Below are 25,653 nucleotides of genomic sequence, written 5' to 3' on the forward strand. Positions count from 1 at the left end.
ATGCAGAGTATTTTCACTGCTCTAAAAATATCCTGTGCTCCACCCTCCACCTCTTTATCCTTCTTCCCTCCCCCAACCCTTTGGCAATCACTGATGTTTTTACTGTCTCTATAGTGTTGTCTTTTCCAGAATGTCATAGTTGGAACCATACAGTATGTAGTCTTTTCATATTGGCTTCTTTCACTTAGCATTTAGGGTTATTTTTGTGACTTGATAGCTCTTTTCTTTTTATTGTTGAATAATATTCCATTCTATGGATGTACCACAGTTTATCTAGTCCCCTATTGAAGGACATCTTGGTTGTTTCCAAATTTTGACTGTTATTAATAAAAGTGCTATAAACGTTCGTTTGCATGTTTTTGTGTGGACATAAGCTTTCATCTCATTTGGGTAGATACTTAGGAGTGTGATTGCTGGGTTGTGCGGTTAGAGTATATATAGTTTTGGAAGAAACTGTCAAACTGTCTTCCATAGTGGCTGTACCATTTTGCGTTCCTACCAGCATTGGATGAGAGTTCCTATTGCTGTGCATCCTTGTCAGCATTTGGTGTCGTCAGTGTTCTGGATTTTCCTCATTCTAATAGGTGTGCAAAATCCTATTTGTGTTAAACTTCGTTTTAACTTGCAATTCCCTAATGACATACAAGGTAGAGCATCTTTTCATATGCTAATTTCCCATCTGTGTATTTTGGGTGATGTGTCTGTTTAGATCTTTTGCCCATTTTTAAATTGGGTTGTTTGTTTTCTTATTGAGTCTTAAGAGTCCATTTTATGTTTTGGATACCAGTCCTTTATCAGACATGTGTTTTACAAATATTTTCTCTCAGTCTGTGGCTTTCTTTTCATTTTCTTAGTGTTTTTCACAGAGCAGAAGTTTTTAAGGTTAATGAAGTCTAACTTAACCAACTTTTTCTTTCATGGATTGTGCTTTTGGTGTCGTATCTAAGAAGGCATGACTGAACCCAGGTTACCTAGATTTTCTCCTATGTTGTCTTCTAGGAGTTGTAGAGTTTGGCATTTTACATGTAAGTCTACGGTACATTTTGAGTTAATTTTTGTGACAGGTGTAAGGTCTGTGTATAGATTCTTTGTTTTGCATGTGGATATCCAGTTGTTTTCAACACCATTTGTTGAAAAGACTATCCTTTCTCCATTGAATTGTCTTTGCTCCTTTGTCAAAGATCGACTGACTATATTTGTGAGGGTCTATTTCTGGGCTCTCTATTCTATTCCATTGATCTATTTGTCTGTTCTTTGGCCAGTACCACACTATCTTGATTATGGTAGCTTTTTTTTTTTTTTTATTAGTTTCTGCTTTATAACAAAGTGAATCAGTCATACATATACATCTGTTCCCACATCCCTTCCCTCATGCATATGGTAGCTTTATAGCAAAACTTGAAGTTGGGTAGTGTCAGTCTCGCAACTTTTTTTTTTTTTTTCTTCCAGCTTTTTTCTTTTCCTTCAATATTGTGTAGGCTATCCTGGATGTTTTGCCTTTCCATATAAACTTTAGAATCAGTTTGTTGACATCTGCAGATCTAGTGAGTGTGAAGTGGTATGTCATTGTGGTTTTGATTTGCATTTCCCTAATGACTAATGATATTGAACATCTTTTCATATGCTTATTTGGATGTTTGGAAAAATGTCTATTCAAGTCCTTTACTCATTTTTTTTTAATTAAGAAAATTAAAAAAAATTCTTAATTGTAAAATACACATAAAACCAAATTTGCCATCTTACCCTTTTTTTTTTTTTTTTTTTTTTTTTGGCGGTGTGTGGGCCTCTCACTGTTGCGGCCTCTCCCGTTGCGGAGCACAGGCTCCGGACGCGCAGGCTCAGCGGCCATGGCTCACGGGCCCAGCCGCCCCGCGGCATGTGGGGATCTTCCCGGACCGGGGCACGAACCCGTGTCCCCTGCATCCACAGGCGGACTCTCAACCACTGCGCCACCAGGGAAGCCCCATCTTACCCATTTTTTAAAAATTAAATTAATTAATTGATTTTTGGCTTTGTTGGATCTTTGTTGTTGCATGCGGGCTTTCTCTAGTTGTGGAGAGCGGCGCTACTCTTCGTTGCAGTGCACGGGCTTCTCATTGCCGTGGCTTCTCTTGTTGCAGAGCATGGGCTCTAGGCACGTGGGCTTCAGTAGTTGTGGCACTTGGGCTCAGTAGTTGTGGCTTGCGGGCTCTAGAGCGCAGGCCCAGTAGTTGTGGTGCACGGGCTTAGTTGCTCCACAGCATGTGGGATCTTCCCAGACCAGGGCTCGAACCCATGTCCCCTGCATTGGCAGGCGGATTCTTAACCACTGCACCACCAGGGAATTCCCATCTTACCCATTTTTTTTTTTTTTTTCATCTTACCCATTTTTAAGTGTACTGTTCAGTAGTGTTGAGTACATTCACATTGTTGTGCAATCACTCTCCAGAACTCTATTCATCTTGCAAAACTGAAACTCTCTACCCATTAAAACAACAACTCCCTATTTTTCCCTCTAGCCATTGGCAACCACCCTTCTTCACCTTCCCACCTCTGTGAATTTGTCTACTCTAGTTACCTAATATAAATGGAACCTAAAAGTATTTGTCTTTTTGTGACTGGCTTATTTCACTTAGCATTATATCCTTAAGGTTCATCCATGTTACAGCTCATGTCAATTTCCTCCTTAAGGCTGAATAATATTCAATTGTATGTATATACCACATTTTGTTTATCTGTTAATCTCTCGATGGACACTTCCACCTTTTGGCCATTGTGAACAATACTACTATGAATATGAGTGTGCAAATACCTCTTCATGACTCTTCTTTCAATTCTTTTGAATATATACTCAGAAGTGGAGTTGCTGGGTCATGTGGTAATTGTATTTTCAGTTTTTGGAAGAATCACCATATTGGCAGCTGCACCATTTTACATTCCCACCAGTAGTGCACCAGGGTTCCAGTTTCTCCACATCCTTCCTAACACACACTATTTTCTGTTGGTGTGTGTGTGTGTGTGTGTGTGTGTGTGTGTGTGTGTGTTTAAATAGTAGCCAGCCTAACTGCTTCAAAGTTGTATGGCATTGTGGTTTTGACTTGCATTTCCCTAATGAGTACTGATCTTTTAATGTTCTTGTTGGCCATCTGCATATCTTCTTTGGAGAAATGCCTATTCAGATCCTTTGCATATTTTTAAATTGGGTTGTCTTTTTTTGTTGTTGAGATGTAGGAGTTCTTTATATATTCTAACGTTTATCAGATATGTGATTTACAAATATTTTCTCCCATTTTATGAGTTGTCTTTTCACTCTCTTGATAGTGCCCTTTTATGCACAAAAGTTTTTTTAAGATTTATGTATTTATTTGATTATGCTGGGTCTTAGTTGCGGCAGGCGGGCTCCTTAGTTGTGGCAGGCAGGCTCCTTAGTTGTGTCATGCAAACTCTTAGTTGTGGCATGTGGCATCTAGTTCCCTGACCAGGGATCAAACTGGGGTCCCCTGCATTAGGAGCTTGGAGTCTTAACCACTGCACCATCAGGGAGTTCCCCGCAAAAGTTTTTAATCTTGATGAAGTCCAATTCATCTGTTTTTTCTTTTGTTGCTTGTGCTTTGATGTCTTAGCTAAGAAACTCTTAACCAAATTAAAAGTTAAGATTTATTATTTATTTATTTAGAAGAAAATACAGGGATACATTTTTTATAGTTTTAGTTCTTATATTTAGGTCTTTGATCCATTTTTGGTTAATTTTTGTATATGGTGTGAAGTAAGGGTCCAATTCATTCTTTTGCATGTGGACATCCAATTCTCCTAGCACCATTTGTTGAAGAGACTGTTCTTTCCCCATTAAATAGTCTTGGCACGCTTGTCAAAAGTCAGTTGATGTATGATAGGTTTACTTCTGGACTCTCGATTCTCTCCCATTGATCCATATGTCCACCTTTGTGCCAGTACTACGTTGTTTTAATTACTGTAGCTTTGTGGTAAGTTTTGAGATTGGGTATGTGAGTCTTTGTTTTTCTTTTTCAAGATTGTTTTGGCTATCTGGGGTTCCTTGGAATTCCATATGGATTTCAGGATTGGCTTTTTCATTTCTGCCAAAACAGTCATTGTGATTTTGATAAGGATTGCACTGAATCTGTGGATTGCTTTGGGGAATATATAAAGAACAGAATATACAAAGAACTCCTGCATCTCAATATGCCAATATGGTGGACAATACAGTATTGTCTTCTCCTGCACAAACACAGGATGTTTTCCATTTATTTAGGTCTTCTCTAATTTCTTTCAGAAATGTGTGGTCATTTTCAGTGTATAAGTTTTGCATTTCCTAGGTTAAATTTATTCCTAAGATATAAATATTCCTAACATATAAAGGTGTGTTATTATTTTTGATGCTATTATGAATGGAATTATTTTCCTAATTTTTCAGATTGTTCACTACTAATGTGTAGAAATACAACTGATTTTTGAGTGTTAATCTTTTTTTTTTTTTTAATATGTATTTATTTGGCTGTGCTGGGTCTTAGTTGCGGCATGTGGGATCTTAGTTGCGACATGTGGGATCTAGTTCCCTGACCAGGGATTGAACCCAGGCCCCCTGCATTGGGAGTGCGAGTCTTAACCGCTGGACCACCAGGGAAGTCCCTTGAGTGTTAATCTTGTGTCTTCCCTCAGTTGTCTGTTGCTACACTAATTAAATTGGTATGTGTTTCTTTCATGGACCTCTTACCTAAGTTAGTACTCTTTTCAAGTTCTTTTCCTCTGTCCCTCCTTTTCTGTCTCTGTGTTAACCCGGTTGTCTGTCTTTTTGGCCATGTCAGGCGGCATGTGGGATCTTAGTTCCCTGACCAGGGATTGAACCCGTGCCCCTTGCATTGGAAGCGCAGAGTCTTAGCCAGTGGACCACCAGAAAAGTGCCCCCAGTTGTCTTTTAAGATCACTTTCTCAGCTTTTCTGTAACCTTTCATTCAGTGGATCTCAAGTATTTACTGAGAACATGCTGTGCACAGTGCTTTGCTAGGTGCTGTGAGTGGTAAATATTTGATATGGTTTCTGTCCTGAAAGAAAACGTTGTTGAGAAGACAAGTGAGGTGTATAGACAATGATACAAATTAGACTTGATGCAATATGATGCAATTGATTGTTAGATACATCACTTCCTGTACCACTAAGAAAGAAGAATGTGAATTAAAATAAGACGTGATGGTAGATAGTGATTGAGTTGTATCTTGATTTCAGAGATGTTAAAATATGAAAAAAATCATTGTAGAACTGATAAAATACTGTAAACTCAAATGAGTGGCGTAATTGGAATAACATTAAAGATAGCTCCCACTTAACTGACTGAAACTGGGTACCAGATATTCTGTTAAACTGTATATATTATATGAATTTTAATCTTTTCAGGAGCCATATATGTTGGTGAATATCTTCATTTTACAAATAAGGAAACCTTTCTAGGTTGACTTTCTTAGGGTTATACCTAATAAATGGCAGGACCAAATTCAGACTCAGGCAGTTGAGCTTAGAATGTACACCTTTAACCATGCTAGATGAATGCAAGATGGGACTTGTAAAGAGTGAGTAGGTGCTCGGGAGAGAGGGAGGTAGTAGTCTAGGTGCATTTTGAGACAGAAAAGGTAACAATGTATATGATAGAAAGATAGAAAGGCTTTTTGATATTCTTTCCCCCTTTATTTCAGTGTTTTTCCTTCTTTCTGACCCTCTCCCTTTCTTTTACTTATTAATTGGTTTTAAAATGGACTTGAAGTATTTATTTGCTGCATGCATTGGATAATAGTTTGTTTCCTTTTCTTCGTGGAGTCAGTCTGTTGTAGTGAAAACATAAACTTAGGAGCCAGGCAGACCTAGGTTCAAATACTAGCTTATCTGGGATTTGGCTTTGAGACCTCGTTGGGCAAGTTATGTAATAATCTTCCTGAGCCTCTATCTCTTCATCATTAAAACGGGAATAGTAATCCCTGTGGGGCAGTTTCCTTAGGTTTGGAAATAATATCATAATATCTATGAAGTGCTGATCATTTACCTCACACTTAGCCATGCTTAATCAGTGATATTGCCATTGTTATTTATAATGTTTTAAAAACAATAATTAGTACATGCTGAACATTTTCTTTCTCTAAAAAGAAAACATAATTGGTTTCGTACTTTGTGAGGCTCTTTATTCGTTTCTCCTGCTTCTGAGCATGTGGCTTTAAGAATACCTCTACATGTAAGACATAGTACTGGTCTACATGTAAGACATAGTACTGGGCAAGAAGAGAGCTCTGATGTACTCGCCATGGCTTCTCCTGTGGATAGTTGTCTCATTTTCATGTTGGAACGCCTCACAGCTTGGAGCACAGGTTGGGAGGGATGGTAGGGTTTCCTGGGTCTGCTGACTCAGGCTGGAGTCCAGAAGAGAACTGGTTGACTCAGTGTCTCTGACCTCTTTCTGCAGAGGAGGAAGCTTGATGCCGTCTATTACTATATGCGCAGTCTAGCTGCCAGCAACCCTATCCTGACTGCCAAGGAGAGTCTCATGAGCTTGTTTGAAGAGACCAAACGGAAGGTGAGTGGGGATGCAGGCAGAATCATTCCTTCCTAGAAGAATGTGTTTCTCTTAGTGTCTCTGTGTCCTTAAGGAAACGATTGATAATGTCCTGAAGGGGTCCCCTCGGGCTGTGCTGATGGGAGTCAGTCAGTCTCTATGCAGAACCAGACTCATCTTTAGGAGAGCTCTCCAGGGCCCACAGCATCTGGTTTACAGAATTAATAACTTTTATGAGACAAAACAGATGATACTCTGCTACTGTGGAACGATGGCAAAGTCTTTACTTTTTACAATTCTTGGGCAACAGACTCAGGTGAGATGAGCACTTCTCTTTTTTTTTTTTTTTTTTTTTTTTTTTTTTGCGGTACGTGGGCCTCTCACTGTTGTGGCCTCTCCCGCTGCGGAGCACAGGCTCCGGACGCGCAGGCTCAGCCGCCATGGCTCACGGGCCCAGCCGCTCCGCGGCATGTGGGATCCTCCCGGTCCGGGGCACGAACCCGTGTCCCCTGCATCGGCAGGCGGACTCTCAACCACTGCGCCACCAGGGAAGCCCGAGCACTTCTCTTGATTGGCTGAATCCCAGGACAGTCTGAGCTTATATGTTTGTGTGTCGTACAGGCAGAACAGATGGAAAAGAAGCAACATGAGGAATTGGAACTGAGCCCCGACCAATGGCGGAAAGCAAAGAAATCCACTTTCCGGCATGTTGGAGATGACACCACTCGCCTGGAGATCTGGATTCATCCTTCCCATCCCCGGTCCTCCCAGGGCACTGAGTCTGGGAAGGATTCTGAGCAGGAGAATGGGCTGGGCAGCCTGAGCCCCAGTGATGTAAGTTCCTGAGGGTGATGTTATGAGCAAGACTAGCTGAGTAAGCGTGAGTGTTCGGGTACATGCAGCCGTGGAGCACTGCACAGACATTTCCCATTCATCTCAGGGAAGGCAGATCACTTCAGGCTCCTTGATGTTCTCATCTGCGCCCTCCACCTACACTTCCTTTACCTTTGCTATTCGCTTCCCTCTCTCACCACTATGTGGCACTGTAGAATTTAGTAAAAGTAATTTTTCTAAATGAAGATTAATTTAGGATTTGTATAGGATGACGGTTTTTTGCTGCTTTGGGTTTATAGTCATCAATATGATGCTTCAGGATTCTGTGTGGGATTTTTGAAGCTAGGGAGAGGATACAGTAGTTGGAAAACTGCAAATGGCGGGTTCATTGTGCCTTGAGGGTAAAATTTATAGAGGGGTGGGTGGTGGGGTAATCTGGGACCAGGCCTTGAAGGGTCATGTAATAAGTAATTTGACCTTTATCCTGAAGGTAGTAGGGAGCTATTGAGTGCTTTAAATAGGGAAATGTCAGATGTGCACTTTAGAAATATGACTCTGGCTGCTTTGTGGAAAATTTGGAGAAGGGTAAGACAGAAATAAGAAGAGTAGGAGCGTGCTACGGTAATCCAAGTGAGATGTGAGAAGGACCTGAACCAGGAAATGGCTTTGCAGATGGGGAGAAGTGACAGAGTATATTAATGAGGTAAAATCCAAAGGACTTGATTGGACATGGGGAGCTGAGGGAGAAGAGGGAATCAAAAGTAACACTTAGGTTTCTCATTTGGAAACTGGGTGAATGATGGTCTTGGTTTTAGGAGAAAGATGATGAGTTTAGTTTTGGACATGTTGGAATTTCTATAGGACATTGACGTGGAGATATTTAGAGGCTAGCAGATATCTGAAGCTGAGGAGAGAGATCTAGGCCAGAGATGAAGATACTTGAAGGCATCCTGTTATAGATGGTACTGAAGTCATGAGAGAGTTGCTTCAGCTACTCAAGGAAGGAACATAATGATAAATAGGTTCGAGGTCTAAGAAAGAAAGGAGATAGATGGCAGGGAAAAGTCCTTGCAGTTGATGAGAAAGAAGTAGGATCCAGAGTACAAATGAGGGGATTAGCCTAAAGGAAGGTAAGAGAACCCCTCTTTCTTGTGCTTGAGGGCAGGGAGGAACAGATAATTGGGGATGCAGGTAAGTTTGTATTATAGGAGGAAGATGAGGGAGGGCTTTTTTTTTTTTTTTTTTTCCGGTACGTGGGCCTCTCACTGTTGTGGCCTCTTCCGTTGCGGAGCACAGGCTCTGGACGCGCAGGCTCAGCGGCTATGGCTCACGGGCCCAGCCGCTCCACGGCATGTGGGATCTTCCTGGACCCGGGCATGAACGCATGTCCCCTGCACCGGCAGGCAGGCTCTCAACCACTGCGCCACCAGGGAAGCCCAGGGAGGGCCTTTTTTTTTTTTTTTTTTTCGTTACGTGGGCCTCTCACTGTTGTGGCCTCTCCCGTTGCGGAGCACAGGCTCCGGACACGCAGGCTCAGCGGCCATGGCTCACAGGCCTAGCCGCTCCGCGGCATGTGGGATCTTCCCGGACCGGGGCATGAACCCGTGTCCCCTGCATCGGCAGGCGGACTCTCAACCACTGCGCCACCAGGGAAGCCCAAGGGAGGGCCTTTTGATGATTTCTGTTTACTCTTTGAAGTTGGAAGCATGGTTGTCTAAGAATGAGTAAAAGGTGGTGGGATAGGAGGACTTGTCCTTTGGGGTCTAATTTAAAATTTCCATTTATCTTCCTATATCTTTAGTCTTTAGCTGTTTTCTGGATGACTTGGAAAGCAGTCATTGCTTATAAATGAAACTACCAACTTGCTATATGTCATGGTGTGCATGGGGCCCCAGTACATCAAAGTGCTTCAGAGGGGTTGCTGCTATGGTAGAATCCCTCACTACTGCCTCTTCTAGTTTGAATATTACCACCCTGAACTGGAAGCCTATTTGAATAAGAGATAAATTGTTCTATTGATTAGCTCCACTGTGTGTCTTTTTTTTTTTTTTTTTTTGCGGTACGCGGGCCTCCCACTGTGTGGCCTCTCCCGTTGCGGAACACAGGCTCCGGACGTGCAGGCGCAGTGGCCATGGCTCACGGGCCCAGCCGCTCCGCGGCATGTGGGATCTTCCCGGACTGGGGCATGAACCCGTGTCCCCTGCATCGGCAGGCGGACTCTCAACCACTGCGCCACCAGGGAAGCCCCACTGTGTGTCTTTAAAATGAAAGCAACAATGACAATTTGAGAAAGCATTTTATGGCTTTCTGTGGCCTTGGCCTCAAACTTAGGGAGTATCTCTCATAAAAGTTATGATTAATCTTTTATAGCTTTCTCTCTTCCATTAGGTGTTTTATTTATTTTTTAAGCAATGTGTTTGTAAATTTGTATTTTTATTCTTTTTCATTTTTAAAATTTATTGAAGTATAGTTGATATACAATGTTGTGTTAGTTTCTGGTATACAGCAAAGTGATTCATTTATACATATATATATACATATTCTTTTTCATATTCTTTTCCATTATGGTTTCTTACAGGATAATGAATATAGTTCCTTCTGCTATACAGTAGGACCTTGTTGTTTATCCAGTCTATATATAATAGTTTGCATCTGCTAATCCCAAACTCCCAATCCATCCCTCCCTCACCCCTCCCTCACCCCTCCTTCTCCCTTGGCAACTGCAAGTCTGTTCTCTACGTCTGTCAGTCTGTTTCACAGATAAGTTCATTTGTGTCATATTTTAGATTCCACATATGAGTGATATTATATGGTATTTGTCTTTCTCTTTTTGACTCGCTTCACTTAGTATGATAACCTCTAGGTCCATCCATGTTGCTGCAAATGGCATTATTTCGTTTTTTATGGCTGAGTACTATTCCATTTTATATATATTATATATATCATGTCTTTTTTTTTTTGGAAAAGGAAAGTGATTTTTTTTTTATAGATCTTTATTGGAGTATAATTGCTTCACAATAATGTGTTAGTTTCTGTTGTACACCAGAGTGAATCAGCCATATGCATACACATTTCCCCATATCCCCTCCCTCCCACCCTCCCTATCCCACCCCCTAGGTCATTGCAAAGCACCGAGCCGATCTCCCTGTACTATGCTGCTGCTTCCCACTCGCTAACTGTTTTACATTCGATAGTGTATATATGTTGATGCTACTCTCACCTCACCCCAGCTTCCCCCTTCCACCCCGTGTCTTCAAGTCCATTCTCTATGTCTGCGTCTTAATTCCTGCCCTACAACTAGGTTCATCAGTACCATTTTTTTTTTTTTAGATTCCATATGTATGCCTTAGAATATGGTATTTGTTTTTCTCTTTCTGACTTCACTCTGTATGAAGTAAGGTCCATCCACTTCACTACAAATAACTCAATTTTGTTTCTTTTTATGGCTGAGTAATATTCCATTGTATATATGTGCCACATCTTCTTTATCCATTCATCTGTCGATGGACATTTAAGTTGGTTCCACGTCCTGGCTATTGTAAATAGTGCTGCAGTGAACATTGTGGTACATGTCTCTTTTTGAATTATGGTTTTCTCAGGGTATATCCCAAGAGTGGGATTGCTGGGTCATATGGTAGTTCTATTTTTAGTTTTTTAAGGAACCTCCATACTGTTTTCCATAGTGGTTGTATCAGTTTACGTTCCCACCAACAGTGCAGGAGGGTTCCCTTTTCACCACGCCCTTTCCACATCTTCTTTATGCATTCATCTGTCGATGGACTTTTAGGTTGCTACAATGTCTTGGCAATTGTAAATAGCGCTGCTGTGAACATTGGGGTGCATGTATCTTTTCAAATTAGAGTTTTGTGTGGATATATGCCCAGGGGTCGGATTGTTGGATCATATGGCATGTGTTTTTATTCAATGTGTAGCTTCTCTGAGCTGCACGTTGGATCCATTACATTTTATTATTTTATTTTTAATTATACAAATAACATACGAATATATTTTTAGTAAAAATTTCAGATGATCACAGATGTGTGCAGAGTAAAATGTGGTAATTTGTTTTCTAAACTATTGTTGAAGCTGATTATATATTTTCAGCCTATACATCATCCTTGGGTACATACACCATCCTTAATTTCTTTTAAATTTACATCTCTGGGTTTGGACTTTTAGTTCTATACTACCAGCACTTGAGGAGGAAGCCTGCAGTTTCATAGCTCTCTGTTTATCCAGTTAGGAAACCACACTGCCTTTTTTACCTGCTTTCTCAGGCTCAAGCCATGTTCCCATATCCTTTTCTTTTGTACAGCAGGCCCCAGGAACTTAGCTTGCTTTCTCTGTCCCCTGCAACAGGAACATACAGTTGATGGGAAGTGGGAATCTATTCACAGACGTTTGAGTAATTAGGCTTTGGGGATACAGAGATTAAAACAACCAAAAATGATTTTTAACCTTGGGGAGCACTCAGTCATGTGGGGAAGACAGAAACATATGATTATATTATATATTATAATGCAGTGTGCCAAGTGTTGTGATAAAGGTAAGGCTGAGAGGCTATGGAGCATCAATTAAAGCACCTAATGGGCATGGTTAGGTAAGGCTAGAATGAGGAGGCACTTTGTAGCTGAAGGATGATGTAAGGGCATTTCCACTCTCAGGCTGAAGGCTTAGGGAGCTGCAAGTCATTCAGTATGGCTGGAGGCTAGGATGTGAGTGGTGCTCTTGCTAGAGACTTGAGTCCTCCTTTACCCCTTCCTTTGCTGTACCCCACATCCAGTCAATATCAAGAGCTGTTTGGGGCTTCCCTGGTGGCGCAGTGGTTGAGAGTCCGCCTGCCGATGCAGGGGACGCGGGTTCGTGCCCCGGTCTGGGAAGATCCCACATGCCGCAGAGCGGCTAGGCCCGTGAGCCATGGCCGCTGAGCCTGCGCGTCCGGAGCCTGTGCTCCGCAACGGGAGAGGCCACACAGTGGGAGGCCCGCGTACCGCAAAAAAAAAAAAAAAAAAAAAAAAAGAGCTGTTTGGTCTACTCCTAAACATAATTTGAATCTATCTACTTTTTTCTATTTCTACTACCACTATCGTACTACAAGCTATCATTCATTATTTCAGTAATCCACACACTATTAAGAAGTTCTTAATGACCTTTCCACATTTATTCCTGGTCCTCCTTAGGCCTTTCTTTTTGGACAGTAACCCAAATGAGCTTTCAAATACACATTTCTGGTCATGTCACTTCCCTATTTGAAAGTCTTCAGTTGGTTCTCTTTGCTCTTGGAATCAGGTCCAAAATCCTTAAAGTCGTTTACTGGTCCCTGCAAGATTTGGTCTCTGCTGCTTCTGACCTTATCCTGTACCGCTCTTCCCCGCTTTGTTCTTGTTCTGTGGCTGTACTGGCTTCCTCCTTGAAGGGCCCAAGTTCTTTCCTGGCCCTTGGCTGTGGCCCTTTCTCTTTGCCTGCAGTGCCCTTCTCTCTTTATCAGCTCCATTTTTGCTTCTCCTTAAACTCTCAGCGTAAATACCACTTCCCTTTTCCAGGGAAGCTTCTCCTGATCCCTGAGCCTGGTTGTTTCCCCTTTGTAATGCAGTATTTCTGATGAAGTAATTTTACAGTTACTTAAAAACTAGGTGCAGTTTTGTTCTTGTTGGTTAAAGCATCTCCCTTGCTAGATTCAAGCCTCTGTGAGGGTGGGGTCTGTATCTGGTTGCTCATTGCCTTATCCCCATTGCCTGCATATAGAAGATTCTAAATAAATCTTAGTTGAGCATATAAAGGAGGGGAGGAAAAGTGAGGGATGAAGCTGGAGAAGATAGGAGGGGCCAGATTCTTCATAAATATTGAGGAGTTTGGATATCTAATACTAAGGATTTTAAACGGGGTCGCATAACCAGAGTGTGTAATGATCACTCTTTTCAACACTTCTACTATTAAAACAGATATATTTGTTTGTTTTTAAAATTTTTTTCTTCTTATTATTTTTTGATTTGATTTTTAAAGGGAATTTTTTTAATTGCAGAAGTAACACCAGTTCACTGTATCTAAATCAAACAAAAATGTACATAAAGTTTAAAATGAGAGTCACTTGTGTTCTTTCCTTCAGAGACACCACTATTAACTATTTGATGTAGGTTCTTCCAGACCTTTTTCTAAACATTTATAGGCGTGTATGTATACACACACATGAAACATATTTTTTTAACAAAAATGAGATTATACTATATATACTGATATACAGTTTGCTTTTTTTTTTTTTTTTTGCGGTACACGGGCCTCTCACTGCTGTGGCCTCTCCCGTTGCAGAGCACAGTCTCCAGACGTGCAGGCTCAGTGGCCATGGCTCACGGGCCCAGCCGCTCCACGGCATGTGGGATCTTCCTGGACCGGGGCACGAACCCGTGTCCCCTGCATTGTTGGCAGGCGGACTCGCAACCACTACGCCACCAGGGAAGCCCTACAGTTTGCTTTTTCTTTAAAAATTATTTATTTCTTTATTTGGTTGCATTGGGTCTTAGTTGCGGCATGCGGGCTCCTTTAGTTGCGGCTTGCAGACTCCTTAGTTGCAGAACTCGGGCTCCTTAGTTGGGGCATGTGAACTCTTAGTTGTGGCATGCATGTGGGATCTAGTTCCCTGACCAGGGATTGAACCCGGGCGCCGTGCATTGGGAGTGTGGAGTCTTAGCTGCTGTGCCACCAGGGAAGTCCCACAGTTTGCTTTTTTGAATTATCCATTGGACATGCAGTCAGTTGTCCTATAAGGTAACACATGCATTCCTAAAAATCACTGTGCTATGCACAATTGCACAATAAAAACTACAGAGCTTACGGGGAAAATGGGGTTAGGAGCACAACACTCAAAAACTTCCTCAGTGACCTATTTTTAAAAAAAAAGATATAAACCTAATAAAGCAGTTGTACAGTTTTATACATGTTCATTGGTTATGAAGTATGTAGATACTATCTTGAAAAAGACATGAGGTTTGCTTGTAGAAGTGGGCTTTGGAAGGATTGCTGCTTGTGAGTTACTGTGAAGCGATGGAAGGATGGTTATTTGAAACTGGACTGGCAGGTATAACACCAGATGGGGATAGGCATGGCTCAGAATGTAAGTTCACATGGTGAACTGCAGCAGCTGGTGGATGTTTGGGGTGTGTGTGTGTGTGTGTTTTGTGTGTTCCTGTGCAGCTCGGTTCACCTGGGTGGAGTTTTCTGTGTTTACCTGTTGTTTTTCCTGAACAAAAGAAAAACTGGTGTTAGGTTCAAATTGTTCCCTAATATGTTGATCATGATGGAACAGATACACATTTTCAAAACAAGCTTGTAGCAGAACTGACTGTGTTTCCACTTGTCTAAGAGTGTCTTTTCTTAGTATGTTCTTAGTGTGGCTGCATGATGTTTCATTATAAAGGTGTGTGCCATTTATTTATCTGTGTAATTAAATGTGTGTTGTGCTTTACTTGCGTGTTCATTTCAGTTGTCCTTTTTGAGTGATTAGCCTTGATAGGAGTTGCTCCTTTGACAACTCCTGGAGAGTTTCTAGCACAGACTGCTAAAATTCAGATCCATGAATAAGAAACAGAAAATTTGGCTTCAGGTGGTTGTTAGTAATGATAGTAATCTCCAAACTGGTTTGTCCTGTCTCTGCCAAGTGTGAGCTTTTGCTCTCTCTCTGAGTGGCTGCAGGAGGTTACCTTGTGGGTTGCTGGTTTTCAGCCTTGAGATGTGGTTTGGGTTGAACACGCAACCTGGGGAGGGACTGCCAGCCTCAGCTGTAAGTGGCATCCTCTGAAACTATTGAGCCTCGCATTTAAACTCTTTCTCCGTCAGCTAGGCCACTCAAATTCAGTGTCGCCAGGGTTCCAAGCATTCTTTATTTAGTGGATTTGCCTTCCGCTATGTCTCAGCTCCCTTTGGAAATCAGAAAAGGGTACTGCTTAGCAAATGAGTTGTTGCTGAGAGTGAGTTAATCTAAGGATATTAAATTAATGGCTTCAGAAATAATGTTCATACTGAAAGGTGAGAGTCTCTGATGGAACTGCTGAGGATTTTCTCAGACCTGATTGCTCTGTTATCAACATCTTGAATGCAGTGTAACATGTGTCTGTCTGCTGGGGAAGAATGAGCTGTTGATAGATGTTTGTCTCTCAGACTTTAGTGAGTTCTCCTATTGTGGCATGATTTGGTTTACTATTCCCGGCATTTTCCTCAACCCATTGTGATTATTATATGTACAACATGCGTGGTGCTATGTGTAGAAAATATGTCTTTAGACAAATGAAATGTCATTGTATATTTGGCCAAGCTCTTGCAAAACCTTCCTTTTCTTTGACTCTTCTGAATATGTTTTGGGGTTCAGACTAGACTGGACCTCAGTAGCTACTAATACCTGTTATTGGGTCTTTCCTTATTTGAATCTCTCATATTATTTCACCCACCAAATGATATTGTTTGCCTTGTTCTTTTTCCTTTTGCTCCTCATCCTTCTGTCACATTCCATTATTTATTTTATTTCTTTGCATAGTATCTTTTTTTCAAGACTTAATCAGATCTGGAGTTTGATGCAGTTACCCTGGACTTCTTAGAGCAGAAGGCTGTATTCTGGGTCCAGTGCTTAGTCAGACTGAAGTTTGGTTTACCTGTCCTATTGTGCCAGCTTTGTGCTAAGATTGTAAAGATGAGTACAACATTGTTGTTTCCTCGAAGAGCTTAGAGTCGGGACTTCCCTGGTGGCACAGTGGTTAAGAATCCGCCTGCCAATGCAGGAGACATGGGTTCGAGCCCTGGTCCGGAAAGATCCCACATGCCGCGGAGCAACTAAGCCTGTGCGCCACAACTACTGAGTCTGCGCTCTAGAGCCCGTGAACCACAACTACTAAGCCCACGTGCCTAGAGCCCATGCTCCACAACAAGAGAAGCCACCACGATGAGAAGCCTGCACACCACAACGAAGAGTAGCCCCCACTCACCACAACTAGAGAAAAGCCCGCGCGCAGCAACGAAGACCCAGTGCAGCCAAGAATGAATAAATAAATAAATTTTAAAAAAGAAAAGAAAAGAGTTTAGAGTCTAGTGCATGGGTCAGCAGCCTTTTTGTGTGAAAGGCCAAATAGTAAGTATTTTAGACTTTGCAAGCCAAATGGTCTCTGTTATTACTCACCTTTGCTGTTGTGGTGCTGAAGTAGCCATAGACAAAATGTAAATGAGTGAGCATGGCCATGTTCCAGTAAAACTTTGTTTACAAAGACAGGTGGCAGGCTCGCTTTGGCCTGTGGGCCTACTTTACCAACCTCTGGGTGAATGGAAGGAATGGCTACATAAAGAGAATGTTTCAGTGTACAGTTTATTGTTGTTTACAGTTGTTATGTTCTGTAAAGTCACCATAGACACTGAATTTGTAGGTTCTGAACCATTGCTCCTAAGGGAAATACAGGGTTAGGTTCCTGTGAGCCCCTGGTTACAAGATTTTCATCAGCTGATCAGTACATAACCTGATCTTATGTATGCTTCTATTTAAAGACACCTTATTTAATATATTGTTGATTCATTAACATTGAACTCGTGGCCAGCAGCAGTATAACTCATGCCCAAGCAACTTACCTAGCACACATATTTTCTCCTTAAGGCACATCACAGCCTTCTCGTGTTTAGGAACACTAGATAGCATTTTAGCACTGCACTTCGGGACCATTTTAATCAGTGCACAAAAATGTGGGAAATGTGGCACTAAGTAGGCCACAGAAAGGACACTAGTTTAAAGTATGAGAGAAATCACCTTGTTTGATCTCAGCTGGGAATGTGCTTATGCGGAGACTCATATTTTTTGCTGCTCTGTACATGTTCACAAATGACTGTGAAAGCACCATGAGTATTAATTTTAGGGTTGCTAGTAAGTTTTAGTGAGTGGGTGAATTCATAAATATGAAATCCACAGATAAAATGAGGACCAACTGTATCGTGTAAGTGTCATGAGGGAGGTATGTCTTGGGTGCCTTGGAAGCACAGAGAAGGGCACTTGGTCCAATCCTGGTGGAGGCGTGGGTTGTGGTGGCGAAAGGGAGGGCGAATTCAGAAGGCTTCCTGGAAACGTTAACTAGGGAGAGTGAGAAGAGAGTGTTCCAAGTAGGAGGAACAGCCTGAGCAAAGACAGAGGTGGTGTGACACAGCAGAAGCTTTGCAGGGTATCTAAATCTGTGATAAGTTTGGAGGATAATGTGAGAAAGTTAGAGTGGTGGAAAGACTGAACATTCTGCAGGAACCACTTTCTTGTTTGGTGCTGTGGACGCGTGGGTGTGTGGTGGTCCGTAGGCTGGTCCCGTATAATATCCTTCTGGATTCTGGAAATAACATTTTGTTTTTGGAATTTCTCATTGTTTACTTGTCACATCTGCATTGTTAATTCAACAAAAGCAATACTCTTCCATTCATTAAATTTGGTAGGGTGAAAGTGGACTGAATTTTTTGCCCCACAGTTTGCTGATTAAAATTTGAGGACTGCTCTCTCAGATGGTGCTTTAGTCATTCTGAGCTCGAACCTGGAGAAGTTACTAGTGTCTCTTTGTGTCTTGGTGGTTAGAGGAAATTGCTAATGGCTTCAGTCAAGAAGGCCAAAGCTCTTTTCATTTTCATATTTTTATCGCTTTTAAAAATGCACAAAGCCAACACATGCTTATTGTAAAAAGCTTGAAAATGCAGGTAAATATGTTTTATCACCTAGAGATAGCCACTTTTAACATTTTAGGGGACTTCCCTGGTGGTGCAGTGGTGAAGACTCCACGCTCCCAATGCAGGGGGCCTGGGTTCGATCCCTGGTCAGGGAACTAAGATCCCAGTGAGATGCCACAACTAAGTCCGTCCGCCACAGCTACTGAGCCCGCGTGCTCTAGATCCCGTGAGCTTCAACTAGAGAGCCCACACGCTGCAATGAAGACCCAGTGCATCCAAAATAAATAAATAAATAAAACATTTTAGGGTATGCTCTTCCTGCATATTTTTATAGGGCACAGCATTTAGATTGGAAATGTCGAATGCCCATTATCCTGGGATATCAGAAGAGAAAAATCCATGCCTAATTTTTAACCTAGAATCTGGTTGGGAAAGTGGTATTCTAATATCTACGGTCAACACAGTTATCTGTATCTCGGTCTTTATCAAAGTAGCACAGTTAGAGTGACACCATAATGTCCTGTCTCTTGTGCATAAAGAGAAACTTCTCAAGCCAGAACAATAAGGAAGAGTGAGCTCAAGAAAGGTTAGACATCTAATAGGACTGATTATTGTTGTTTTGTTTGTTAAGAAAGGTTAGACATCTAATAGGACTGATTATTGTTGTTTTGTTTGTTAAGAAAGGTTAGACATCTAATAGGACTGATTATTGTTGTTTTCTTTTTTATAAATTTATTTTATTTATTTTATTTTTGGCTGCGGTGGGTCTTCGTGGCTGTGTGCGGGCTTCTCAGTGCAGTGGCTTCTCTTGTGGAGCTCGGACTGTAGGCGTGCGGGCTTCAGTAGTTGTGGCATGCGAGCTTCAGTAGTTGTGGCTCATGGGCTCCAGAGCGCAGGCTCGGTAGTTGTGGCGCACGGGCTTAGTTGCTCCATGGCATGTGAGATCTTCCCGGACCAGGGCTTGAACCTGTGTCCCCTGCATTGGCAGGCGGATTCTTAACCACTGCGCCACCAGGGAAGCCCCCTGATTATTGTTTTTTTTTTTTTTTTTTTGCAGTATGTGGGCCTCTCACTGTTGTGGCCTGTCCCGTTGCGGAGCACAGGCTCCGGACGCGCAGGCTCAACGGCCATGGCTCACGGGCCCAGCCGCTCTGCGGCATGTGGGATCTTCCCAGACCGGGGCACGAACCCGTGTCTCCTGCATCGGCAGGCGGACTCTCAACCACTGCGCCACCAGGGAAGCCCCTGATTATTGTTTTTGAAAGATTGAGTCTGAAAGGATCCATTTCATGAGACAGCATCTTGAGCTAGTAATAAATTGGGGGCATGAGGGATTAATGTGAGGCCCCCTGGGCATAGGAAGTTTGTGACCTTGTTTGGAAAGCTGGATTCTTGTTGGAGAAATTTCTAGGCAGTTATGTTAGGGTTGGTTTCTAGGAGGGTAGGAATAGAGATTGACAGATCTAGTAGAGGAGTGATTGCCTTTTAAAATATTTTAATTAAAGAAATGTATTTTTTTAATGTTTTATTTATCTTATTTATTTATTTTTGGCTGCATTGGGTCTTCATTGCTGCACGCGGGCCCGCTCTAGTTGCCACGAGCGGGGGCTACTCCTCGTTGCGGTGCACGGGCTTCTCACCACGGTGGCTTCTTTGCTGCAGAGCACAGGCTCTAGGTGCATGGGCTTCAGTAGTTACGGCACGCGGACCCAGTAGTTGTGGCTCACGGGCTTCAGAGCACAGGCTCAGCAATTGTGGTGCGTGGACCTAGTTACTCCGTGGCATGCGGGATCCTCCTGGACCAGGGCTTGAACCCATGTCCCCTGCCTTGGCAGGCAGACTCCCAACCACTGAACCACCAGGGAAGCCCAAGAAATATTTTTGAATGGGGTAATATAGTATGTGTGTGTTTATATGTAATATAAATTGTATACATAAGATAGATATATGATTGTCTGTTAGTGGCATATCATACACACTGTTATTCACCTTTGCTTTTTTTTTTATATTACTATTGGACTTGGGAGTTGAGAGATCCTTTCATGAGTGATTGCCTGCAAGTCCATTATATCTCTTTAGGGTTTGGAAGCTTGTTAGCTTTCATTAATTTTGTCCAGCATTCTGTATGTCAGAGGCAGGATAGTACAGGAGTTAACAGCTTGGATTTTGGGAAGTCCTAAGTTCAAGTCCTGGTTTTATCAGTTATTAGCTGTGAGACTTTGGGCATGTTCCTTAATCTGCCTGTGCTTTGGTTTCCTCATTTGTAAGGTGGTGATAACGATAGACTAAATGAGATAATGCATGTAAAGAGCAATGAGTGGCATATCGTAACTTCTCATACAGTGGTGGTAGTTGTTACTGACATACTTATATTTTTGTTACGGTGTTCTTTTAAGCTATTAGGTTTGATTTTGCAATTTTCGCTTTCTAACCTAAGTGAACAATGAGGCTTGATGATTCACAAACTTACAGCCCACTGTCTAAATGCAGACTGTTCATTTGATTTGAAGAGTTTTATTTAATTATGAAAAATTTCAAACACACACAAGAAAATAGCGTAATGAACCCCCATACCTGTCACCCACATTTTCCACATTTGTTTCAGCTTCTCCCCCTCACCCCCTGCTGAAGTATTTTAAAGCAAACCCTAGATCACTGCATCCCTACATATTTCACTTCTCTACATGCCTTTTATTTTCTAATTAAAAAAAATATATATATATATATTTACTTATTTGGCTGCACTGGGTCTTAGTTGCGGTATGCAGGATCTTCGTTGCTGAGTGTGGGATCTTTTAGTTGCTGCATGCGGGATCCTTAGTTGCGGCACACGGGATAGTTGCGGCATACGGGATCTAGTTCCCTGACCAGGGATCGAACCTGGGCACTCTGCTTTGGGAGTGTGGAGTCTTAACCACTGGACCACCAGGGAAGTCCCCCCTACATGCCTTTAAAAAAATAATGAACATTTTCTTACGTACCACAGGGCCATCGCCATGCCTTTCCTTGACGTCATTCAGTATCTGATCTATAACTTCATTTCCCAGATTATCTAACAAATGTCTTCTTAGAGTTGGTTTGTTCAAATCAAGACCTATATATTATTGTTTGATTGTTTTTTCCTAAGTCTCTTTTAATCAAGACCGGTTCTGCCTTCCCTTTTAAAAATTTTCTTCATGTCACTAGCTTGTTAAAGAAGCAGGTCAAAAAAAAAAAAAAAAAGAAGAAGAAGCAGGTCAATTGGCCTATGGAATTTCCACATTGTGGATTTGCCTCTCTTTCCTTGTGGTATCATTTATCCTGTTCCTCTCTCCCCATATAACTGTAAATGAGAGTTAAACACATGGTTAGATACTTTCAGCATTTTTGGTAAGAGTACTTCATTGGTGAGGCTGTGTCCCTCATTTTTTATTGCCTTAGGAGGTGTCAGACTAGCTCACTAACCAGAGTTCAAGTGGTACAAATAGTGGATTTTTGTTTGTTTTATTTTAAAATTACAGTCAGTTGCCAGCTAATTCTCAAAAGAAATCAAGATCTGGCAACAATTTGCCAGAGCTGAGTAGTACCTACCCCCTTTTAGTTTGCCACTAGCCCCTTTACCTCTCCTATGCTTGCTTATATGTTGCTTACTTATATCATGCACCTTGCCTCTGTAGGCATTCGATTTTGTGATCCATGCTTTAAAAGTGCCACCAAAGTAAGTTATTACAATCCACGTTTTTAAGAGGCATTTAAGTTGTTTCTCAGAGATTCAGTTTAAGATTGACAAGAGCACCCAAACGGGCCTGACTTTGGGCACAGGGAAACGTCTTAATCATTGGGCTGTAGGTGTTTTACTGGGATTCACGTGACGTTGTCATTGGTGTTGACCCAGAAATCAGTTAGCAGTATGTCCTGCTACCTGGCTGGGTTACTCTGTCTGCTGTCCAGTAGTGAGCCTAAGGAATCTGAAGGTATCACTTCTGTTTCTTAATGAAATTTGTACCTGTGGGAATTGAGGCCTACCTACAGAGCTCTGGGACAGAGCTCTTTCCTCAGCATCCTGTTGCAGCCAAGCTTGGTGAAAAGTGAGAAGTTATACTGCCTAAGCGTGTGAACTGAAAAGCTTCAGGCTGTGTTTTAGTAAAGTCTGAATGCCACCCACCAAACCAGTTGGTTAGAATAAGCTTTTCTGGTCTCGTGTAGTTTTCCTTGTCCCCAGGCTTTTTAATAGTTATGTGAAATCTCTGGCAGAGTGAGAACCTTATTTGCCAAGGTTTGGGAATCATCTGCCTGGATTTTGTGTGCTGTCCCTGCCTGAATCTCTTGTGTCCATGTTTCCATGGTGGTTTTTCCTTCGAGGAGGATGATTTTCTTTCCGACTCTGATACATGGCTCTACAAGGCTGGATAGTATATGAGTGCATTTTTTTCTTGCCGTTAATCAAGAGTCCAGCGAAGTAAACATGGGCCAAAAAAGGAGCACAGCTTCACTGTGGGAAATCCAGATCAGGTGGCCTGTAGCATAGAGCTTTCACATGCTCAACTTATTATATTTGCTTGAAGGCTTTTTTTAAAAGTGTGGTATGCAGGAGGCATTTTCTTCAGACCCATCCTTTGTCTTGCTTTTCAGTGTCCCTTGCATAGTTTGTGCACTCCAGCTGCTGCTGCTGCTACCACTGCTGCCACCACAGTGCAGAAGAAAGCTGTGATGTGTGGGTGATACACATCTAATGCCTCCACCTTCCCCTCACCCCCCTGCCCCCACCCATGAACATAACTACAGATGAGAGCATGGTTTTAGAAGGCCAGCTTCCTTAGGCAGGATGCCTTGCCTTGTATTAGAGTGCGTTCCAATTCCTAGAGTTGTATCATGATCCTTCAGGTTGGCACTTCCAGAGCTAGTGCCACTATGAAGCTCAAAATAGCTTTTGACCTGATTTCCTCTGGGTAGCCTAAGCATTGACTTAATTTACAATGATAGAGAAGAATTGAGTCTCTCTGCTAATAGGTAAATGTTTTGTCCATGATAACTCAGTTATTGCATTGCCCCATAATTATATCATCAAAGCAGAGAAAGTTAGCTTAATTTTTTGGCCTCATGAATATAGAGATTTTATATCTGTAAGGTGGGTACCATGTATTTTTTCGGGGTTGCTGTGGGCATTTTATTAACTTCATGTCACTGATGTGGCCTTTTACTTTTGTAAAGTAGCTTACAACATGTACCCCGTGTCAGTCTCCTCCACCCTGGCAACTCTTTGAAAGTATTCTTCTGTCAGCTGAGATTTGGCAGCATGTGATGACAGGAGTTCATAAGAGCCTCTTTCTACAGGAAGCGGCTACAGATTGGCTCTCTTTTTCTCAGGCCATAAGAAACAGCTTGGTGAGATTACTTTCAAAGAAAGTCAGAACTGGGACTGGGTTTTTTCGGATATTGATCCTATGAGTTTGCTGTGAGGAACAGCCTCTAACAGACAAGGTCTGGGGCCACCTGCCTGGATCACTGCTGGACTCTTGGGCTGATGTCTGTCTTTGTCTCTTTGTGGTTAGCAGTGAGTGGAAGTTTCTCAAAGCACATTGGCCCTAACTACAAACCCTTAACGCCCCATATGACCTCGGTCACCAAACCACCTCAGGGCTTTATTTTTATCCTAGCAGTTTTGTTTCAAGATGTGAGGTTGGTTTCTTTCCTCTAGCAGAGCAGAGTTCTCTGGGGGGAAGAAACAGAGTGCCAGGGTGCAGTTGAGGCTGGTTAGACACCAAAACCACACTCTTCGTCTTTCTGGGCTTGAGACGTGATATAAGCCATGCTGCAAACACCAGCTTCCACACGGTGAAGAAACCTCGTCAGATACTCGCTTCATTTATTTTTTGTGTTTGTTTTATTTATGTTTTTAGACAACTAAAATGTGGAGGAAGAGGAGGTGTACCTTCCCATTCTGCTTCAGCCAGAAATCTAATTCTAAGAATGAATACTTTCTTAAAATCCAGTATTTCCCAGCTTAAGGTTTTTCATCTTCCCCAAGAGTGTTGATGAGAACTCTCACAACTCACCAGGTCTCAGGAAACCGGATTACCAACATATCCTGTTCGCGTGCATGTGTGTATTCTGTGTTACCCACAGGCCACTTTCCACCCCACGTGACCTTTAGTTACCATCCGGAAAGTCAGGACCCAGATACCAGTCAGATTTTCCAGGCTTTGGTTTGGTTTAGACATTTTAGAAAATGTTAAGAGCAGTAATTCTAAAGAGACTTTTTGAGTGGCACGCATAGTAAATAGGAAGTTATATACCCTCAAGGGAGGGGGAAAGGCTGCCCCTGTGCTCTTTTCAGTAACGTGTTTGAAAACGAACATTCGCAAGAAAACTTGCTACTGAAATGCACAGGGGAGGAGAGGAGAGAACTGTTTAATTGATTAGAAGTCAAATACATGCCACAGTTCTTAGGTTTTAAGACTAAATTCTGAAGCTCTTGTTGCATTCTTTAAAACTGTACTGTTCATTATTGGAGTTGTTTATAACACACGGCATCGAAGTTTATTTTAGTCAGCATCTCTCAATATAAGTGGACTTTAATGAGTCAGGTAGTGCTCTGAACAGGGGTAGATACAAGACTGCCAGTGGCCTGCAAGCTAAGAAGCGTTTATTACCTTCCAATGTAAGGAGTTGTTTAAAAAGAAGAAGAACGTGTGACAGAGAGACGTATGCGGCCTGTAAGGCCTAAACTATTTACTGCCGGACGCTTTACAGAAAAAGTTGGCCCACCACTGCTCCAGAAGCTGGGCGGGTGAAGGCAGTTAACCCAGAGGTCCTTTAGGACCTTGATTGATAATGAGGGTGTTATTGCCTTTTGGGGGCACAGTTCATTTTTCTGGCCTGTCACCATAGGATGTTTAGCATTCTTGGCCCCATCCACTAGATGCCAGTAGTTGGCCCCCATGATTTTCCAAGCACTCCCTGGGAGGGGTGGAACTGTTTTGGTTGAGAACCAGTGATTTAGAGCCTACTGAGATTAAAAAAAACACCTTGTTAAGGTTTCTTCCTTCATTTCCTCTCAGAGAAACAGACCTAGAATTTGGCCCTTCATGGCATAGGGATCAACCACAGTGAGAGAGAATTCCAGTCACTGGGGGAATAGGGAGAATTTTCAGTGTAGAATAAAAAGGTTGTAAGGAGGCCATTTAATGAGTGTGTCTCTTGCTTGTTCACCCTTCAAGACTTGTTCAGGTTGATGTATGATTTATGAAAGGTTTATTTTGATGTTGGCCATGATTTGGAAAGTATGTTCCTCTCTATGTGAGAGGAAGAGTGGCCATCTCTGGCCTTAATGTCCAGATGATTTTGAGATCTGTGGGAATCCGTATGGTGTACTTGAGAGACTTGTTCAAAGCCAATGTAAAGACGTAGTTTTGGCATCTCCTGAATAACCTGATATCCAGACTTAAGCCAGAACTCTGGGGTTAGAGAATTTTCCAGCCTGGGAGAGTCGACTGAGAAAAGTCCTCCTTTGGCTCCTTACCAAGTTAGACAAGGGAGCAATCAGCTGCTGAGTTCCAGCCAAGTGGAATGTATGTGCGGGTGTACTACAAATCGTCCCTTAGGATCCAGCTCCTAGTCTGTGAAGAGCCTTGCAAATAAGA

The 25,653-nt window shown here is 42.2% G+C and overlaps 1 protein-coding gene across 1 annotated transcript in view; it reads left to right on the plus strand.

Annotated features, from left to right (window-relative positions):
* The window catches only part of SMG6 (SMG6 nonsense mediated mRNA decay factor), a 229,655-nt gene that overhangs the window by 10,964 nt on the left and 193,038 nt on the right, over nt 1–25,653 (plus strand). Inside the window, exons 7-8 of the mRNA XM_079725665.1 lie at nt 6,443–6,553; nt 7,154–7,366. Of these exons, the coding sequence (XP_079581791.1) occupies nt 6,443–6,553; nt 7,154–7,366 (324 nt within the window). The remainder of the gene's footprint in view (nt 1–6,442; nt 6,554–7,153; nt 7,367–25,653) is intronic.

The sequence above is a fragment of the Hyperoodon ampullatus genome (genome assembly GCF_949752795.1).
Source record: "Hyperoodon ampullatus genome assembly, chromosome: 19".
NCBI lineage: Eukaryota > Metazoa > Chordata > Mammalia > Artiodactyla > Ziphiidae > Hyperoodon > Hyperoodon ampullatus.